The 20,155-nt window shown below is 38.3% G+C and overlaps 1 protein-coding gene across 1 annotated transcript in view; it reads left to right on the top strand.

Moving 5' to 3' along the window:
* Nucleotides 1–19,147, top strand: part of si:ch211-264f5.6 (carcinoembryonic antigen-related cell adhesion molecule 1) — a 71,198-nt gene extending 52,051 nt beyond the window's left edge. Inside the window, exons 9-10 of the mRNA XM_034160523.1 lie at nucleotides 10,937–10,976; nucleotides 14,415–19,147. Coding sequence (XP_034016414.1) covers nucleotides 10,937–10,955 — 19 coding nt within the window. The 3' untranslated portion in view covers nucleotides 10,956–10,976; nucleotides 14,415–19,147. The remainder of the gene's footprint in view (nucleotides 1–10,936; nucleotides 10,977–14,414) is intronic.
* The last annotated feature ends 1,008 nt before the right edge of the window (nucleotides 19,148–20,155 follow it).

The following is a 20,155-nucleotide window of genomic DNA, read 5'->3' as shown; positions in this document are numbered from 1 at the left end:
GCTTGAATGTATGCCTAGGAAGCCCCCCCCAACCACCACCACCCCATTTGCTGCAGTGCTGGAGCCTTGGCCCCCGGCGGTTCAGTGGTATTTGGAATTGTTGTTGGCTCTTGCCCCAGTGGGCGGTCTCAGGTGGGGCATGGCTCCACCCTCTATAGAGTTTGCCACCTATGTTATCTCTCACTCACTGGTCTGTGGGTGAGGGGAGGGGGGTACCCCTTGCTGATGTGGGGTACCGGTCCACCTGTTGGCTTGTGTCCTATCCCCCAGTGGCTGGAGTGATTTGGCTGTCATGGGCCCCCCGTGTAACTATGGGGTGCCACCTGCAGTTTTGAAGTGTGCACATGCTTTCTTGTTCTGTCCCTGTCTTTTTGGTTTGCATTTAGGTTTTGTTGGGGCTATTATTGTTTGGGCTGTTCTAATGTTAAACTGGTCTGTATTGTCAGTGATATGAGCCGCCTTGGCTCTGTGCTGGAGGTATTTGTGTACACATACTGGTCTGGAACTCAGATAAGATCTTACCACCTCGAAGGCAGATTTGTCAGGTGGTGACGTAATCCTCTGCCTCTTCCTGTGAGGATGCATCATTTTACAGAGCACTGAGGAAGCTTTGGTCTGAGACAAAGCACATTCCAAACAGTTTGCCGCCTCTGATGGACTGCAGGAAATGAAAGCAAGAACTTTAAGTCTGCTTTCCGAAGTAAAGATGACAAAAAGGTCTTAATGGAAGGTGTTCTGTCGCTCTCTGCCCTCCTCAGCTTCAGCTGTGCCTTTGATTTGGGTTTGTTCATTATTTGATCAACTGTCAGTCAAAAATGTTGAATTTCCCGACTTATTTCCTACAAATCACCCTTTTTGTTCATAGTGTGATTCTTTTGATCAAACTGGACACTTTCCTAAATGTACAACTGTACACTTACACTGTAAAACTCAGTGAGTTAGTTGAATTCAAACCATTTGAGGAAACCGATTGACTTAAACTATTTGAGTTTGCCAACTTAAATAAAATAATTTTCAAAAATTTAATTGTCAAAGTTTTAGTAACTTAATTTATATTTAATTAAACTTATGTAAATCTAGTTTGTTTTTCAATAAAAAAAAGTGACAAATTTTGCCTAAAAAATTTGCGATACATTTTGGATTAGATTTTTTGAAGCATTCTTTGGTTTACTTGTTGACTCTGCGTTGTGTTGTTATGACTCCGCCCATTCACTCCCCTCGGGACATGAACTCACGATCTCCGGCATGGAAGTCGGACTCTCTAACCAAAATGCTAAAACCCAGGACTCTGGCCTTGTGACCACAGAATCCTTTTGAGCTGTTGGGAGTGAGGTTTACTAACTACATCTACACAGCGACACCTGGTGGCCTCCGTTACATAAACTCAATTAAAATGAGTGAATGGAATGCACTGGAAATACATCACCACTTAAATGCCCCAAAACTTTAAATGCACTTAAAGGAACTGAGTTGTTATGACAACAATTCATTTTTGAGTTAGTTTAATTAATGGAAATGAGTGACTATAACTTTTTCAAAGTTTGAGTTACATTAACTTAATTATTGTGTAAAATGGAGTGTTCGATTTAACAGTATAGAACAATCAAATAACTTCAGACATGGAGGGGAAATTTATATTAGCTTTTTTTCTGGGTTGCCGCCATTCACTACCAATCTGCATTAGGATTTGGCGTACAGCTCCTGGTGGTCCCAAGCGGTGTCTCAGTCATGTACTAATCAGGACCTGCTCTGATTCACTTTTGAAATTGAGCTTCAGGTGTGCACAGAGCTGCGTGACGATCACATGAGCATTTTATTAAAGATGCCTTTGATGTAGTCTACACCAAGCTTGGTCTTCACATACCCTGAAGAAAACACACATCCAGTGTCAGCCTTCACTCAACACGGTCAGTCCAAACACAGTCAGTCTCCTGTCCTGGAGAACATGACCCACTTTCTGTACCTGGGCAGCCATGTGTTCTCAAATGCAAACATCAATGACGAGATCCAACACTGACTCAAATCTGCAGGAACTGTCTTCGGCCAGCTTCGCACCAGTATTTTCAACAACAGAGACCAAATGTGAGATGAAAATCCTTGTCCACAAAGCTGTTGTCATGCCAACCCTGCTTGCTTTGAGACCTAAACCACCTATTGCCTCCATAGAATAGTCTTTATTGTCATTGTACGGTGGGAGGGTACAATGAAATTGGGGTGCACCCACAGAGCTAATGTACACCAAAAAAAAAAAAAAATACCATTGAGTGATTCCACCACGTATCCTCCACATCAGGTGGGAAGACAACCATACCAACATCAGCGTCCTGGCTGAAGCCAAGCTACAGAGCGTAGAGTGTGTAATCATCATGAACCAGTTTTGTTGGGTGGTTCACATCGTTAGGAGGGATGACAGCTGGCTTCCCAAGTGAATCTTCTACTCCCAGCTGAGCTAAAGAAAACGGTCCAGAGGAGGGCAGTTGAAATGCTACAAGAACCTCCTGAAGCACAACCTAAAGTGCTGCTCCATCGATTTGTAGACCTGGGTAGAAGAAGCGACGGACCGAGCTAGCAATAATCCACACGGGAGTGGATATCTTCAAAAGAATGTAGATGAACAGCACAGGAGAAAGAGGAAGATCATGACAGAAAGAACCAACCGCGTACACCATCTGTCAGAAATGGTGCGTGTCAAGGCTGGGCCTGTCCAGTCATCTCTGTGTCCAACACTCTATCTGGGACTCTATCTTGACATCGGTCAAGAAACAATCTTCCTCGCTACCAAGAGATTGCCACCGCAACGATGACTATTCAACCAAAGTAGCCAGAATATTTCAAAGGAGTTCAAATATCCACATGGATATTTTGCATTAAGTTCAACTTCTAATCATGACCTGCTAATTTTCACTGGCAGCCAAAAACGAGCTGTTTGGATCATGCTGACCTCCTGAGGTCACTGTGATCTAATCAGGTTGGCTGACAATCCTTAAATTAGAAATTTCCAGTAGGTGACGTGTGACTCCCACTTGGGGGTGTCCCATCCTCTTGCTCTACTTCTGTCCTGCTCAAAGCCATCATGATTGCATCTTGAACCATCAGTGTGGTTAGTCACATAGTTCTGTTCTGCACCAACACAACGCGGGCTCCAAAAAATACTTCTTGTGCTCTGTTCATATGTTGGCGGTAAGTGGCAGATGTTTGGTTGTTTTCAGTGAGAGAAAGAGGGCTGGCTGTGAGAGCAGCAGCTGCACACTGTTGACGTATGTGGTGATTTATTTATTTATTTTTGTTGCTGCCTGATTTATGCCCCACTTGCTGCCCACTTATGCAGGAGCTTCATTCATTTCCTGAAGTGCATCCAGGGGAGAGTGGCGTCAAACCAGAGCATTTAATGTGGAATTTAGAATGAAAACAGAAGTTTTGATGGGTTTTTTTGGGGGTTTTTTTTCTAGAAATACAGCGCAACATTTTTAGACGCATTAACTTTTAGAACAGTGAAGTTTTTATTGGGGTTTTTACTTTATTGGCATAAAAAAACAAAACCTGCTTTCAAATAGGCAAATATTTTCATTGATTCTATGAATGAATTAAAAAAAAAAAAAAGTGGTTCTCAAATCTCAACCCGTTTTCCCCTGAAAAGAATAATAAAGAAATAATTGCTTTGTTAGTGTAGTTCTGGTTTCCAACACAAAGACTCTGTGTGTGGTAAGACTCCATTCCAGGCTCCTGACACCATTGGGGACTTTTTTTTTTTTTTAATGAACTTGGTTTCTGTTTTTAGGATTCTTAGCCGTTTGCATTTGTTCCTTTTGACATGCTCAGTTAAGTATATTAAAAAAAACTGTAGAAATATGCGGAAGTCGATAAAATCTTCACATCTTCCATGTTTTTCTTAAACCTGTGTACGTTTTTGTATTGAGAGAAAAAAAAAAAACCTTGAGGCTGCCAGCATTCCTTCACACTGCCTCTCACTCTGACTGTCAATCATGCAGCTGGAGACTCCACCCCCTCAGTGGGTGTGTCGTATTTAGGGGTTGGGATTTGTGTTGCAGTTTGCTTTACAAATCCTGCTTTGAATTACAAACCGGAAATAATTCATGCTGAAATTAATTTGGTTTTAATTGACAGTTAATTGGATCTGATAATGAAGCTTTTTAAGTTTTTTTTTTTTTTTTTTTTTATCATCTCACTTTTACTGTTAAACTCTCTGTAATGCTTATCTGTCACTTAGGACTTTGTAAAGTATTTCAGCACACAGTTGACCAGTTACGTTTGGTCGTGACAGTGATATTGATAAATTATTAATTTTTTTTCCCACAGCTTAATTAAAAAAAACCTAATCAGTGTATAAATATACAGTGGTTTGCAAAAGTATTCAGCCCCTTGGTATTTCACACATTTTAATTTACAAAACGTAAATCAAGCTTCTCAATATAAAAATTTCTAAAATTACCTTCCTAAGACTCAAACTGAAAGTAAATCTCTACAACTTGATGTATATTAAATAAAATATAAAAGCCAAGATGATGGGTTGCATAAGTAATCAGCTCCTTTGGTGAAATACCTGTAAATAATCAGTTTAACTGCCAATTTTCTTCAGACAAGTCAGGGGATGGATACATTTTTCACCAAAACATTAAATCTAGGCTTGCATCTCAGATCATGTACCCTCTGGCAAATTGTAGCTGAACTTTCAGGTCTTCTTTTTAATAAAATCCTCCTCTGTACCTCTTCATCATGAAGTTGTATAACTGAGGGTACAAAATGCAAAACAAGCACTACGCACAATTTCTCCAATCACAGCCACAGAAGCTTGTAACTTCTTCTGGGTTGTCTTGGTGGCTTTCCGCACTCTTCTCCTTCTTGCACAGTCGCTCAGTTTTTGAGAACTGTCTACTCCACACAGATTTACCATAGAGTGCCATACTGTTTGTTTTTCTTTAATAACTAATATAAAGTTGAAAACATATTCAATGTTTCGGAAATGTTCATGTATCCATCCCCTGACTTATCTGAAGAAAACTGGCAATAAAGCTGATTATTTACAGGTATTATACCAAAGGAGCTGATTATTTATGCAACCCATCATCTTGGCTTATATATTTTTAATTCATTTATATCAAGTTGTAGAGATTTACTTTCAAGTTGAGTCTAAGGAAGATAATTTTAGAAATTTTTATACTGAGACGCCCGATTTACGTTTTGTATTTGAAATGCCATAAGAAAATTAAAATACGTGAAATACCAAGGGGCTGAATAGCTTTGCAAGTCACTATATATGAAAGGTTTCACTGCTGATATTTAGAATATTTTCAAATCTAAATTCTTCATTAACATTTGACCTTTGTGCTCTCTGTTTGCGTGAGGACTGAGGAGGGCGCGGCTCCGTTTCATTTGGAGAATCACAGGAATGTCACCGTCATGTCTGCACTCGTCTTCCTCACATTTATGTCGCTGCTCTACTTTTCTTCACATCTGCAGCCTGACGTTTGTCGCATTTTATGTGATTAATTTTATTTCAATGATTTTGGATTCTTTTCTCACACATTGTCTCTTTAAAAGAAAAAACTGCACGGTGCACCGAACATTAAATAAAATGATCTCTTTTAAACAAGTGCACGTAGGGGAAAATATCCAGGCAATGAAAACCAGAATGCCACAGAAACTGTCACAGTTTTATATTTTTATATATATTTGAAAAGGAGTGAGAAGTACAGAACTTTATCTGTTGCCTTTTCTGCGTTGTTGGACCTTCATTAATAGTTACCCAGCTTCTTTATAAGTCTGAATCCTGCGCTTTAATTTTCCTGAATTTATTTAAAGATGATAGTTATTACTCTTTATCTTTGCAAAAATTCATAATTATCCTTGTCAAACATATGAAATGATTATTGCTTTTATATACACATATATTGAATTTCATTATATTAATTATCTTTTCATATATGGTGGTAGTGGTGATGATGATGATGATGATAATATGAATATGCAGTACTTACATAGGGTTTTTTAATATTTCCTGGTAGTTGGTTATTTTTGGTCTTGAACATTATTTATGCTGTTTGAAATTCCACACTATTTGTAAATTTAAATAATTCTGACTGTAATAATGAGTTGTGTGATCTAGATATCTTACATTATGAATAATCTGTTTTGCTCTTTTTATTTTGGCAAATGGCTAGTGAATGTAATGAACGTTTGTAGTTGTTGCCCCAATATCTGCATACTATCTTAAGTAAGTATGGTAAAACCTGTGACCGGTAGTGTTGCAGGTCATTATCCTGTGCGATCTTCAGAATAAATACAAATGTATAGTCTGGTCCGGTCCATATGTATTCGAACAGTATTTTGCCTCTGCAAACCATGATAATGGCATTATAATCAAACTAATGATCCAAATGTTCTTGAACTGTCTACTTTCAGCTTTAATTGAAAAATATTAGTGCACCACTGATATAGGCTTTTTTTTTGTGAGGGAGGTGCAATATTTATTTTAAAGTAAAAAATTATGATACAGATATATCTGCAATATATATAGGACCAAAAAGTGTAGTTGAGATTTGAGGTAATTGACTGTCTGATCAGGCTGCAATTGAACCGCTGCACTGCACACGAACAACAGCATTAACATCATCCCAACATAAAACTCTTTGTATGTTGTGCAGGCCTGGATCCAGACTGGTTTGGACCAATGCAGCTGCATCGGTCAGATTTTTTTACGCATCATTCGTCCTTTTCTCTCAAAAATTCTTGAAAGGGTAGTTGTAAAACAGCTAACTGATCATCTGCAGAGGAATGGTCTATTTGAAGAGTTTCAGTCAGGTTTTAGAATTCATCATAGTACAGAAACAGCATTAGTGAAGGTTACAAATGATCTTATGGCCTCAGACAGTGGACTCATCTCTGTGCTTGTTCTGTTAGACCTCAGTGCTGCTTTTGATACTGTTGACCATAAAATTTTATTACAGAGATTAGAGCATGCCATAGGTATTAAAGGCACTGCGCTGGTTTGAATCATATTTATCTAATAGATTACAATTTGTTCATGTAAATGGGGAATCTTCTTCACAGACTAAGGTTAATTATGGAGTTCCACAAGGTTCTGTGCTAGGACCAATTTTATTCACTTTATACATGTTTCCCTTAGGCAGTATTATTAGACGGCATTGCTTAAATTTTCATTGTTACGCAGATGATACCCACCTTTATCTATCTATGAAGCCAGAGGACACACACCAATTAGCTAAACTGCAGGATTGTCTTACAGACATAAAGACATGGATGACCTCTAATTTCCTGCTTTTAAACTCAGATAAAACTGAAGTTATTGTACTTGGCCCCACAAATCTTAGAAACATGGTGTCTAACCAGATCCTTACTCTGGATGGCATTACCCTGACCTCTAGTAATACTGTGAGAAATCTTGGAGTCATTTTTGATCAGGATATGTCATTCAATGCGCATATTAAACAAATATGTAGGACTGCTTTTTTGCATTTGCGCAATATCTCTAAAATTAGAAAGGTCTTGTCTCAGAGTGATGCTGAAAAACTAATTCATGCATTTATTTCCTCTAGACTGGACTATTGTAATTCATTATTATCAGGTTGTCCTAAAAGTTCCCTGAAAAGCCTTCAGTTGATTCAAAATGCTGCAGCTAGAGTGCTAACAGGGACTAGAAGGAGAGAGCATATCTCACCCATATTGGCCTCTCTTCATTGGCTTCCAGAATAGAATTTAAAATTCTTCTTCTTACTTTTAGACTGCTGGGGGGTTCCCATGATGCACTGAGTGTTTCTTTCTCTTTTTGCTCTGTATGCACCACTCTGCATTTAATCATTAGTGATTGATCTCTGCTCCCCTCCACAGCATGTCTTTTTCCTGGTTCTCTCCCTCAGCCCCAACCAGTCCCAGCAGAAGACTGCCCCTCCCTGAGCCTGGTTCTGCTGGAGGTTTCTTCCTGTTAAAAGGGAGTTTTTCCTTCCCACTGTTGCCAAGTGCTTGCTCACAGGGGGTCGTTTTGACCGTTGGGGTTTTTCCGTAATTATTGTATGGCCTTGCCTTACAATATAAGGTGCCTTTGGGCAACTGTTTGTTGTGATTTGGCGCTATATAAATAAAATTGATTTGATTTGATTGGTTAAAAAAAAAAAAAAAATCCAGAATAGTGCCGAACGTGTCCCCGCGGTGAACACAGCTTTTGATTTGATCCCACAATGCACCACGCAGGTGTACACAGGAAAATTAAAACCGGATCAAACAAACATAGCGTCAGTCCAGTCGAGTCGATGATCATGGCATCCAGGAAAAAAGTTGTTGTGCAAGGAGGTGCCTATTTCAGCAAGAAACAGTGAGTGGTTTATAAATAGTTTTCAGACAATAGTGTGGTTTGAAAGGCATTCTATGATGACTGAAATTACATTTTCGGTGGTTTTCCGACCATACATGTCAACCTATATGGATTGTCTGTAAATTATACGGATTTTTCCGAGTTTCAGAGTCATACGGACGTACAAATAAAGTCGGCTATTCAGGGTTTGGTCTGCAGGGGGTCTGTAATCAACTGTTTCTGCAGCGCGACTCCACTTTGAAGCGTGAACCATCCACTAGTTCATTGGTTCTTTGATTCGCTGCTCTTCAGAAATGGCATGTCCGCTTCTTAACCCCTCTCAAAGCCATTAAAATACCGTGAGTCACTTTTGTGTGGTTTAAAGTCACTAACTGGGACTCTTGTCTTGTTGTAGTCAAGAAACGAGAATCGTCCTCCGTTCCATTGGCATAGCTCCAAACGCTGCGCGGCTCTGTGCTGAGACAGAGAACAGTCGGTATTAATAACTTCAAAATGAATTACTGCTTTAAATAAAATGACACCTCTTACAAACGTTGTAATACAGACAAGAAACTACAGTCGACTTAAACGTTTTTTTTTTTTTCTTCCCAAAATGAGACGATTTCTTTACAAATTACATCCTGATGTGAAGCACAGCAGCTGTAAGAGCTCGGCTCAGATGTATGGAAAGACTTTCATTCATAATGTCGGAAAGGAAATGCTTTTGACACAAGCCATGAGTTACAGCATTTTAAATGATGCCATCAGTCCTCTACTGGGCAAACTACATAATAACATCATTTCTAATAGCTAAAGTGTGTTTTTGCATTGCTGATTGCGTAAAATAAAAGTTTTCATGTATGCACAAATTATACTGATGTTTGTAAAAGGCTCATATTGGCAGATATTATTGGACAACCGATATATTGGTCGAGATCTAAAAAATATTGCATTAACCATTTGGAATTATATTTTTATACACAGTCCCTCCTTCTTCATAGGCCATAAGTAATTGGAAAAACTAATTGTAAAGATTAATACAAATGATCACTTTTACAGCCAATTTTCTTTTGACAATTTGGGATGGATGCAAGAACATGTACAAGTCACTGAGTACTGGGAGAGGTGATGGTCCAGTGGTTAAAACGTTGGGCTTGAGACCAGAGGATCCAAGGTTCAAATCCCAGCCTGAGCACTAAGGACTCTTGGGCAAGATCCTTAATCCCCTAGTTGCTCCCGGTGTGTAGTGAGTACCTTGTATGGCAGCACCCTCACATCGTGGTGAATGTGAGGCATTATTTGTAAAGCGCTTTGAGCGTCGGATGCAGATGGAAAAGTGCTATATGAATGCAGTCTTGGTCTTAATTTCTATTGTATTGTAATTTCTAATTTCTATGTAGTAGTTTTATTTTTCACAAAAAATACTTTGTGTTGAAATGTACTTATTACAAAGTACTGTTATTTCTGTGATATTAAATAAATAAAATAATCATATCTAATTTTATTTCTGGTATTCATGTTGGGGTGATTTCATGGCAAATGTAGTGATTGCTCCATGAGACCTTGCAGATGACATGAAGGGAAAGAAAAAAAAATCAGAACACATGCACAAGGTCGAAAGTTCATGCTGCATTCAATGGAAATGGGATATCATTTACAATATGCATCTAACTAGCATGTTGCCCGTGTGGATCCACAAGTTGTAGTGTTTATAGAATAGTGTTTATAAAATAGGTAGCTGACATTTTTCAAGGGTGGTATACATTTTGTAAAGTTTCTCTAATTCTATAATAACTCAAAGTGCAAAAATTAAAATGAGTTTTGGGAATAATTGTATTTACTATTTGGCACATTTAGTTGATGTTTTACAACTGGCAAGGTTGAGATATTTGCTTTGTTCAGAGCTTGTCTGGTTACCATTAATGGTGATATCAGTATCCATTGTTCACTGTTAGGACTAATATTTTTGGAGAAATTAGGGATATTAGGTACCATCAACTTTGTTTTCATGGCCTTCATCCTTGACCCAAAATACATAAGCATACCAAACGGCAAACGTCAGCTCTCCCCAGTTTCGAAGTTACACACATGTACACAGTGGCGACTTGGCTTTTAATAGATAAAACTCTGATAAAGTGCTCATTTCCCCAGTGACTCACTTTGGCAAACCGAATAAAAACATTGTAACTATAACTAACACTTGTACTGACAACTAACACAGCAGATAAAACTTGTTGTATCTGTCCAGCAGATATCCAGCAAAATCTTTGTGTGAATTATGTACAGATTTATCTGGAGTTTTTCTCAGTGAGGTTTTGGGTGCCCTACTTTGTGTCTCTTATATCTGTTTGTTTCCATCTTACATCTTTTTTTAATATATTTTATTTATGTATTTATTTTGGCACTTTGATCCACAATTGAAGGTTTACCGTGATGTTAACACTAGTATATGTGCATTTTTACCCTTGAACAGCATGCTGGGAAACAGAGTTTCCCAGGGTGTTGTGGTGTCTTGTTCCTACTGTTATTACATACATGGCTCAAAATTCTATTGCAAGGAAAAGGATGAGGTCATCAGCTCATTGATTAATTCTTGTGTTTCTTCCTCAGGATTGAGTCACCGTACTAAAGATGTCCCTCCTCGCTGCTGGTAAGTTTGAAGAACATTTCACAAGCTCAAGCTTTTAATCAATTCCAACAGTGAAATATTGATCAACAAGTAAATTACAACCCTAAGTCCAATGAAGTTGGGAGGTTGTGTAAAATGTAAATAAAAACAGAATATAATGATTTGCAAATCCTCTTCAACCTATATTAAATTGAATACACCACAAAGACAAGATATTTAATGTTCAAACTGATAAACTTTATTGTTTTGTGCAAATATTTGCTCATTTTGAAATGGATGCCTGCAACAGTTTCAAAAATGCTGGGACAGTGGTATGTTTACCACTGTGTTACATCACCTTTCCTTCTAACAACACTCAATAAGCTTTTGGGAACTGAGGACACTAATTGTTGAAGCTTTGTAGCTGGAATTCTTTCCCATTCTTGCTAGATGTTCGACTTCAGTTGTTCAACAATCCGGGGTCTCAGTTGCCGTATTTTGCGCTTGATAATGCGCCACACATTTTCAATGGGCGACAGGTCTGGACTGCAGGCAGGCCAGTCTAGTACCCGCACTCTTTTACTACGACACCACGCTGTTGTAACACGTGCAGAATGTGACTTGGGAGTGTCTTGCTGAAATAAGCAGGGACGTCCCTGAAAAAAGATGTTGCTTGGATGGCAGCATGTGTTAATGTACCTTTCAACATTGATGGTGCCATCACAGATGTGTGATGGGCACCATCACCCCCATCATGAGCACTAACACCCCCCATACATCACACATGCTGGCTTTTGAACTTTGCACTGGTAACAATCTGGATGGTCTTTTTCCTCTTTTGTCCGGAGGACATGACGTCCATGATTTTCAAAAATGATTTGAAATGTGGACTCATCAGACCACAGCACACTTTTCCACTTTGTGTCTGTCCATTTCAAATGAGCTCGGGCCCAGAGAAGGCGGCAGCGTTTCTGGCTGTTGTTGATGTATGGCTTTCGCTTTGTATGGTAGAGTTTTAACTTGGACGCAACGTTGTCATACAGAAACAATAGCAGTAAGAACCTTTTATCAACGACTTTGACTGTTTACACACATTCCAGCCATTTGTGGCTGGCCTGCGTGTGCAGACACGTTGTTGTGAAGACAAACATCTCTCACTTGTTGTCAAGACAACCAGATCCTGCACCTGCAGGTGCTGCAGACATGAGGACAGCGCTGGTTGCACTCAGTCTTATACCTGCTGTCAGTCACATCATCGTGAATGTTTTGTTCTGATTTCGTTTTCTTTTTTTTTCTGTATTTTGTTTGAATCATTGCGGTCGACGTTTGCTTCATTTTTCTGTTGTTAAGCCCCCATCACACATAGCAAGAATGTGCAGGAACAAGGGCGAAACAGCAAATCTTACCATCATCGGATGCAGTTGAGAGGAAAAGAGGTGTCAACAGTGTCAGAACGCATCCAGATTACGTTGTCCACACCTGCACAATGGCATCCAAAGCGCATGTAGACCACAGTTTAGATGAAACAGACGGCCATAAAAGGCGCTAAAAACTGCCCGATGTCCAAACGTCTGGATGGCAAACATAGGAACGGAGTGGGAGGCAGCGCTGTGTTCCTCACACGCACATGTGTGCGGCTGAAATTATCACTTAGCTGTGCATGTGTGTGTGTTCATAAGGGCTGCATGAGCCACTAAGCACGCGTGCAGGGCACGTGCGTGTGCGCATGCCACTGGACACATTTGCTGGCAGTGGGGCAAGCAGTCACACGATGCGTCAGACGCAGCCTTTCCAGCGAACTTTACTTTATTTTTTCTTTTTTGCTCACTTCAGGAACAGAACACAACTCTGTACACCGTGACGTCAGTTGAATTATCACATGGGTTTTCATTTTTGTAGCAGGGGTGAGGCTTTTTGCCACAGACTGTGGTTCGGATCCTGTGCACTCTGCGCTGTGAAAAGTTCATGGTTCCGTGCTGGAGGTGAGTCTCATGTTTAATAACGTTGTCACGGCCTGGGATATAATTCCATGTCACACCTCCTACAGAGTTGAGATGGTGATCAGGTAAAAATATGCATATTACAGCGGTGAGATCCATTCAGCTCCGTGCCTGACATGCGCTATGATGCAGTACTGTGCATGAGACCACAGAGTTAGATTGTGCGCTGTTCACATTCACTGTATATGAGGAATGTGTGCCGCATATACGTTATTACATATCAGTATTTACTTTCCACTCCCTGGCCGGGGTCCAGTGGAGGTGGACATCCCACAACATGCCGGCAGGCTTTGCAGTGACCAGTCTATCTCAGAGCTCAATCAACCGCGATCAGATCATTTCAGATGCTGTTTTGATGCCGTCAAAATATGTAGACTGCGATCAGATGATGCAAATCTGCATATAGACCGCCGTCAGATGTGCGTTCCATCTCAGTGGCACCAAGAGTGTTTTGAACATGTGCAACACACTTGGGACAGCTGAGCAAATGGGACCAAATATGTAGATGCTCACAGACTGCCGTCCTTGGTCTTCAGGCCACAATTCAATCGTTCCCAATTGTGGCTGGTCGTGTCCTTCTGACACAGTTCGGCCTCAATTGGCATATGTTTGATGGGGGTATTGGCTTCGGTTTTGTTTCATTCCTTTTTGCGCTCTTGATTCACAGGCTTTTCAGTGATGGGAAAGGCACAGGCTCATTCATCCACCTTTTCTTGACGATTTGTGACTTTTTATCCTTCGTCAGCTATCGCTGTGTGACCAGACCCTAACATGCCTAAAAAAGAAAGGTCACAACCATGTTTTGATTGTGTGAGGTCACCAACACCAAAACAAACAAACAAAAAATATAAAGTTGTCTTTGCATATGTCAGGATTTCTACAAGAACATTTAGAAGTTACAATAACCACTAGCCTTGGTGCACCAGTACCTGCTCCTACACCTGACCTGAACTCAACATTTGTTGAAGTTCTTTTAAATCACTAAGAAATATATAAAGTGAATGTCGCGGTGTATAAAATCTGTCTCGAGTGATTGAGCATGAAGGAGACGAGTGAGAGAAACCACCAAGACACGCATGACAACCCTGAAGATGTTACAGGCTTCAATGGCTGCAACTGGAGAGACGCCCATTTGTTGTGTCTGCAGTTACAGCTTCATGGTCCAGTGGAACAACACAAGAGAGGCCTTGTTCAACAAAAAGACACGTGAAATCTAGGACAAAGGTTCCCATGTGCCTTCTGGCAAACTGTAGCCTAGATTGTGTGTTGTCTTCTGTTGAACAGTGTTGCTGTGTGTTACTTTTACTGCTGAAGCAGCAGCTAAAATGTTGGTGCAGCTGAAAGGAAAACTGACGGGAAACCTTTGGCTCAGAGCTGCCGACATAAAGTCAGCCTCCTCTGTTGGTTATGGGGACCAATAAATCTCTTCAGCCAAAAGTTAAATCTTTCTGAAATATTGTTTTTCTCGTCCTGTCTTTAGGATCCACCCCACCATGCCCCCACAAATCTGTGCAGACGGGCGGTGCGTCCTCTTGGGTCCATCTGGTTTTGACTACAGATTTCTTCATTGACGTCTTCGCTCCCTCGCCGTCCGACATAGAAATCTTTTGGATTTGATCAGACTTTGGATTATTTGCTATTGTTTTTAAAGGTTTTACCTCCCCCCCCCCCCCCCCCCAATCTATTTCACTTACAAACAGCAAACCGTCACTGGATTTTTCTTTTGCTTCATCACTTCCGGTTTGCTTGAAGGTTCCTTAAGACAACCTGAAACACTTTGAGTGATGGAGACTTTTCCTGGACATAAGCGATGACTGAATCGCAGAGAGGAGGATCCGTTTTAATGTCGCACACGCAGGAGTAAAAATGGACACAGATCCCACCCCACCACTGACCACAATCCAAAAAAAAGTTTGTTTTTTTTTACTCTATTCTTTTGCTTCTGGTGCTAAACGGGCAGATGGTGACTGCAAAGACTTTTGGACCTAAAGACTTCGTTTTGTCGACTTTATCACATTTACTTTCAACCCAAAAGAGCTTTTCTGCTCCGCTGCTTTATTTGACACGAACAAAAAAAACAAACAAATACTTTAATAATTGATAGTTTTTTTAATTGTTAAAATTAATCTAAACCTTAATTTGCTCCAACTCAAAAGTGTGGATTTGCTCAGTTTTAACTTTAAAACTAGGATGGGGAAACCGTGTAATTTTTTTTTTTTTTTTTTTTTTTTTTTTTTAAACGTTAAACCCAGAAAAATGTTAGATTTATAAAGTTGTTCTGCAGTGAGATCAAGTAACAGCCTCACAAAACACTGAAACTGCGAAAAATGTGGTTTGGAAGCACCATACCTGATTTACAGCAGAATATATATATACATACATATCTTTGTTTTAAGATTTAAGGTATACATAACTGATTTTAAAATTTTTGACTTCTTACAAGTCATCAGATTCCCTGCGTGAGAAAAGATTAAACATGTTCTGAAAGCACAACAACAACAACAACAAAAACACAAAAGCTTGATTTCCTGGCTCAGCTGGAGGGGGCGTGGCTAAATGCAGAGGGTTATCCTGCTCCCTGACCTCAGACACTTAGCGTGAGAATATAACAGTTGTGTAACATTCATTGATTTGACCACTGAGCATGTTATTATAAGAAAGTGATCCATTATTTCTGCTGTGTTGATTTAATCAAATTGAGTTATTGTGATGCTTACAACTTCCAAGTTAACTGTGCTTTCTCCAGTTACCACGGCAACAAATGACTGAGGCACGACTGTCTTGGAAGTTGCTTGTTTGCGATATTTGTATCACCATAGGTGACAATAATGATCAATTTGGATTTGGTTTTTGGAAACGGATTCAGATATTTGTTTCATAGAACTTTTCCATTGAAGACAAATTGGTTTTATTGATTTTATAAACTTTTCTGAGTGGAAGACAGTTTCAGCAGCTTTTAAAATACCTGAAATGTTTTAATGTGCTTCAGAGTTTTTTGAATTGGGTTTCAAATGGCTTTCTTCTGTATTTATCTGGGGTAACAAAAAATGATGTTGAATTATTTTAAAACTTAAAGTTAAGCAGCTCTGTGTGAAATGTTACATTTTTTAAAGTTTGGGTTTAAACTGATGAGTCAAAGTTTAGTTCTACACAAAAGTGCAACACTGATGCTGCTTTTCCAAGGAAAATGCTGCATAGAATTATTTTAAGTAAAAATAATCCATTATTTGCAGCAATTAAATTGGACTTATTTGATATCTGTGGGAAATGTCACTTTTAGTTTGTGTTGAACAGTTGCAGGTGTAACTCTGAACGCTGTAGCTGTCAATCACCGAGTGGTGGTTTGCTTGTTGGTCGTATGAAATATAAATCTGGATTAATGCTGCCTTTTCACTGGTGATGTGGACTGTTTCAGTTCATCTGAATGTAAGTTGGTGCTTTGAGTTAAAATGTCAGTGAACTGTGTCACAGAATAGTTTAAAACTATCTTTGACAGTTGGCGGCTATCATATTAGCTGTGTCAGCTAATACGGTTTAGAATTCCATTGTGACCAAAGTAAACCTGTTCTAAAACCAGACCAGTATAGTCCTTTCACATGCAGGTTAGCTAGCTAGCTAGCAGTTGCGACAGTCACTGCTTATGCTAGCTTGGGTAATAAGATTATAACTTGCTCTAAAACAAGGGTGTTTGTTTGCCGCAAATAAAATATTTTAATAGTATGTGCAAGTCAGGATGCCCAGTTACTAGATTTTATTAAATAAATTAACCTTCCAGTTGTAATTATTATTAATATTATTGTTGTTTTTATACGATGAATTCATGCAGATGAGTTTCATTGCTAATTCATAGTATGACGCAATGTCACAGCGACGGGTTAAAAAAAGTTTTTAGTTGTTCTCGTATCTGATTTTTGTGGAAGGAACTCAAATTCAAATATAGCTACAGAGGAGACCTTTATGAAAACTAATAATTTAGTCTGTTTTTTCCATGCTTCTACCTGTTGCTTTTAACTTTATTTTCTGTTTCAGTGAGTGTGTTGAAAGCTGCAGGCAAACGCTTCAGAGACGAGATTTAACATGCAGGAATAAAATTAAGATGAGGTGTAGAAGGAGGGTGGGAAAAAAAAATACGCGGGAAAGTGGGTGGTGACATTCTTTGTGGTTTGGAGGGAAGGTTTGTGTGTTTCTATAACCGACCTTCATGCCAAAGATACTGGAGCTACACATATCCATCCTCGGTCGCAACCAGGTCACAATTAGTTTTAAAGATGTCGATATCGCTATCATGGAAAAACAAACACGTTTTTATGGTATCTGAAGTTTGGCTTTTAATGGGTCACTTAAAAAAAGAAAAATTAAACCTCAGTTGATTTGTTCTGCGCTTTTTGATTATTATAATTTCTGTGGTGGGTGTGTATGGAAGCCTTTTCGTGTCAAATTGAATAAAAAATCATACCACAGGAGACTTGTCATGTTTCAGAGGGGAAAGAATTTGGATGAGACAGGAACTAAAAGGTGGCACTTGCAAGACTGAGATGTTTCTGATTGGCCAAATAAATTTGTAAGAAAGCAGTTTGAAGAAAGGCGGGGGAATGGAACGGTTAAAAGAAAAAAAAAATCTATCTATAAAACAACAAGCGTCTGTGTCAGTACGAGTATATGGCTCTCTATCTCTCTATTTGTCAGATCGGCCTCAGCTTTTGGATATGGCTTTGCGCGTAGTACGCTGATGTGCATCCTTTATTTTGAAAATTTTTGTGAATTATTTTCAAAACCTTTATTTTGAAACCTTTATTTTTATTAACATTGTAACATTCGTACTTCCAAGATGGCGTGGCATGCTGAGTTACTGGTAGCAAGTTAAACAACACAGATAATTCATGTTGCTCACACGATTTACAATGACACGTTTAATGATAGCATCCCAGCAATACTTTTACTGTGAAACGCATGCTACCAGTGTTCCTTGCGACTGAGTTTAACTTGACAACACTAAGGAGATGTTAGCTAAAATCCATTTTTTGGTAACACCAACAAATTTCTCACAATTTGTACAGCGTTTCAGTAAGTACAAATTTGAATAAAATCTTATATTTGCTGTGAGTTCAGCGTTTAAATAAACTGTTTCAGGAGGTGGGATACTGAGGATTTGCTGGTTAAAATATTCTAAATGTTCTGTTTAATTTTGTCTGAATCTCTTCCATTTATGTATTGTTTTAGGGAAGGAATGCAATGGTTATCCTTGAAATTCCAGGAATTTGTATTAGTCATGTGTTTTGTTTATGATGTATGGAATTTCTAAATAAATCAAATATAGGAATTCTGTTTATTTTCATAATTGATAATAAAACTGATTTTTAAAACGATTTGAAATACTATATTCAATAAATAAAACATAAGTACACCTCTTGTACGTTCTATCTACCTTAAAAAACACAGCCTCATATGACCATCCATGAGAAATCTACTTATGCTGCCAATTTTCTATCAGAATACAAATTTCCTACTGGCACTGCACTAATATCAGGAAAGCTATTAGTGTAACTACTTATTATTTATTTTATTTTTTTTATATTGGCATTTTACAGCAGTTTGAAAGCAGCAAGAAAGCTGTGCTGGGGCCAACATTCCCAACTAGACTTTCCAGATGATCAGCTGATTTGGTTTCATAATCCGGTTCATTTGGTGTCCAAAGCAGCTAAAGATACAGTGAAATTAATATACATTTTAGTATGAATATCCTTTAAATAAACATAATTAAGAGACTGATAATGTGGAAGATTATTCAGCTTTTTTTTTGTGTGTGACTTGAGTGAATTATGTTCATTATACCTTGAATTTTAATGCCATAACATATTTCTCTAATAGGGAAAAATGATCAGGCAACTGGCATTTTAGTGCCAGAAAAGAGGAAAAAAGGAATGGAGTGAAGTTAAGCAGATGCTACATGAAAAGTCTTCTGTTTGTGTGATTTTTTTTTTTTTTTTTTTTTTTTTTTTTGGCATTCAAAGACTCTGGCGTGATCCGGCTTGAACATCACTGATCTCCAGTGAGAAGTATTTATTTTGTTGAACTGGAGCTGAAGATCATCGCTGGTCTGCAGATCAATAAAACAGCATTTTTATACTGTACATTTCTGCTTTGATCGCAGGAACACACTTAAAGAGCACGTCACTACGCACATTGTTCCCTCCAAATGATGGGGGAAAACACCAACTCATGCCTGCAAAGTAAATGCATGTAGATAAATGTGTCAACACTGTAATTGTTTTGTGACATTTGTAATGTTGTATGTGGGATTTCTATCTGTATTTTGTGTTTGTGTGTGTTTCAGGGATGCATTTTCAAATTTGTGTATGTTTACAAACAAGGATTTAATTCCTGTGAAAATGTTAATATGGATGTAAAAAAAAAAAAATCACAGATGTAAATTTTGTCCCACTTAACAGTTTGTTCCTTCCAAAGGTTTTGTAACAGCTCAATTCCTGAAATCTGAGAGATTGAAAATGAAGCTGTAATATTTTTTTTAAAAGTCCAATTGAATAAAAATGTATTGTGCGAAAATGTATGTTACAAGTAACCTCAACAAAATGCACAGTAATAATAAATATCACATGAATAGAGGAAAAAGAACAGAGATGTGATTTCTTTTTAAGAGAATTTCAGAGAATACTGAAAGAATCTATTTTGCAACAAAATATTTATTAGAAGGAAAAATGATAAAAGATCAATTGTTTCTACAAGAACAAAGCCTGCTAAAGAATTTCCAATTTTACAAAGTATTTGTGAAGTGGTATAAAACAATCATAAATGTTCAATAAATTTCAATAAAAAAAATCCCTGATATTTTTTCAATGTTAATTTAATTTTTACAGTATTTTACAAAGAAAATGGTATGGCCTGGGAAAAAGATTGTAAAGGTAAAAGAAATTATTGAATGTAATATGAGGTAGCACGAATGTACCAGAAGTCAAAGTACTTAATTATTTATTTAAAAAAAAAAACTTAACTAACTGGCTGAAATTACCCGTTGTCTATGAGTGTTACAAATTTTTTTTTTTTTTTTTTTGCTTTGAAAAAATTAACCTTTACCTAGTTTCTTGCGTTTGTGGAGCTCAGTAAGGTTTCTGACCATTCAAAGGCTGCACACGTTTGAATCATCCAATCAGAGTGATGTTTGTTCAAACTGCCCATCCCGTTGGAGTTTTCGGTCTTTCTTCT

Source organism: Thalassophryne amazonica, chromosome 20 (genome assembly GCF_902500255.1).
Source record: "Thalassophryne amazonica chromosome 20, fThaAma1.1, whole genome shotgun sequence".
Classification (NCBI taxonomy): Eukaryota; Metazoa; Chordata; class Actinopteri; order Batrachoidiformes; family Batrachoididae; genus Thalassophryne; species Thalassophryne amazonica.
This window is presented reverse-complemented; position numbering and strand designations above follow the sequence as displayed.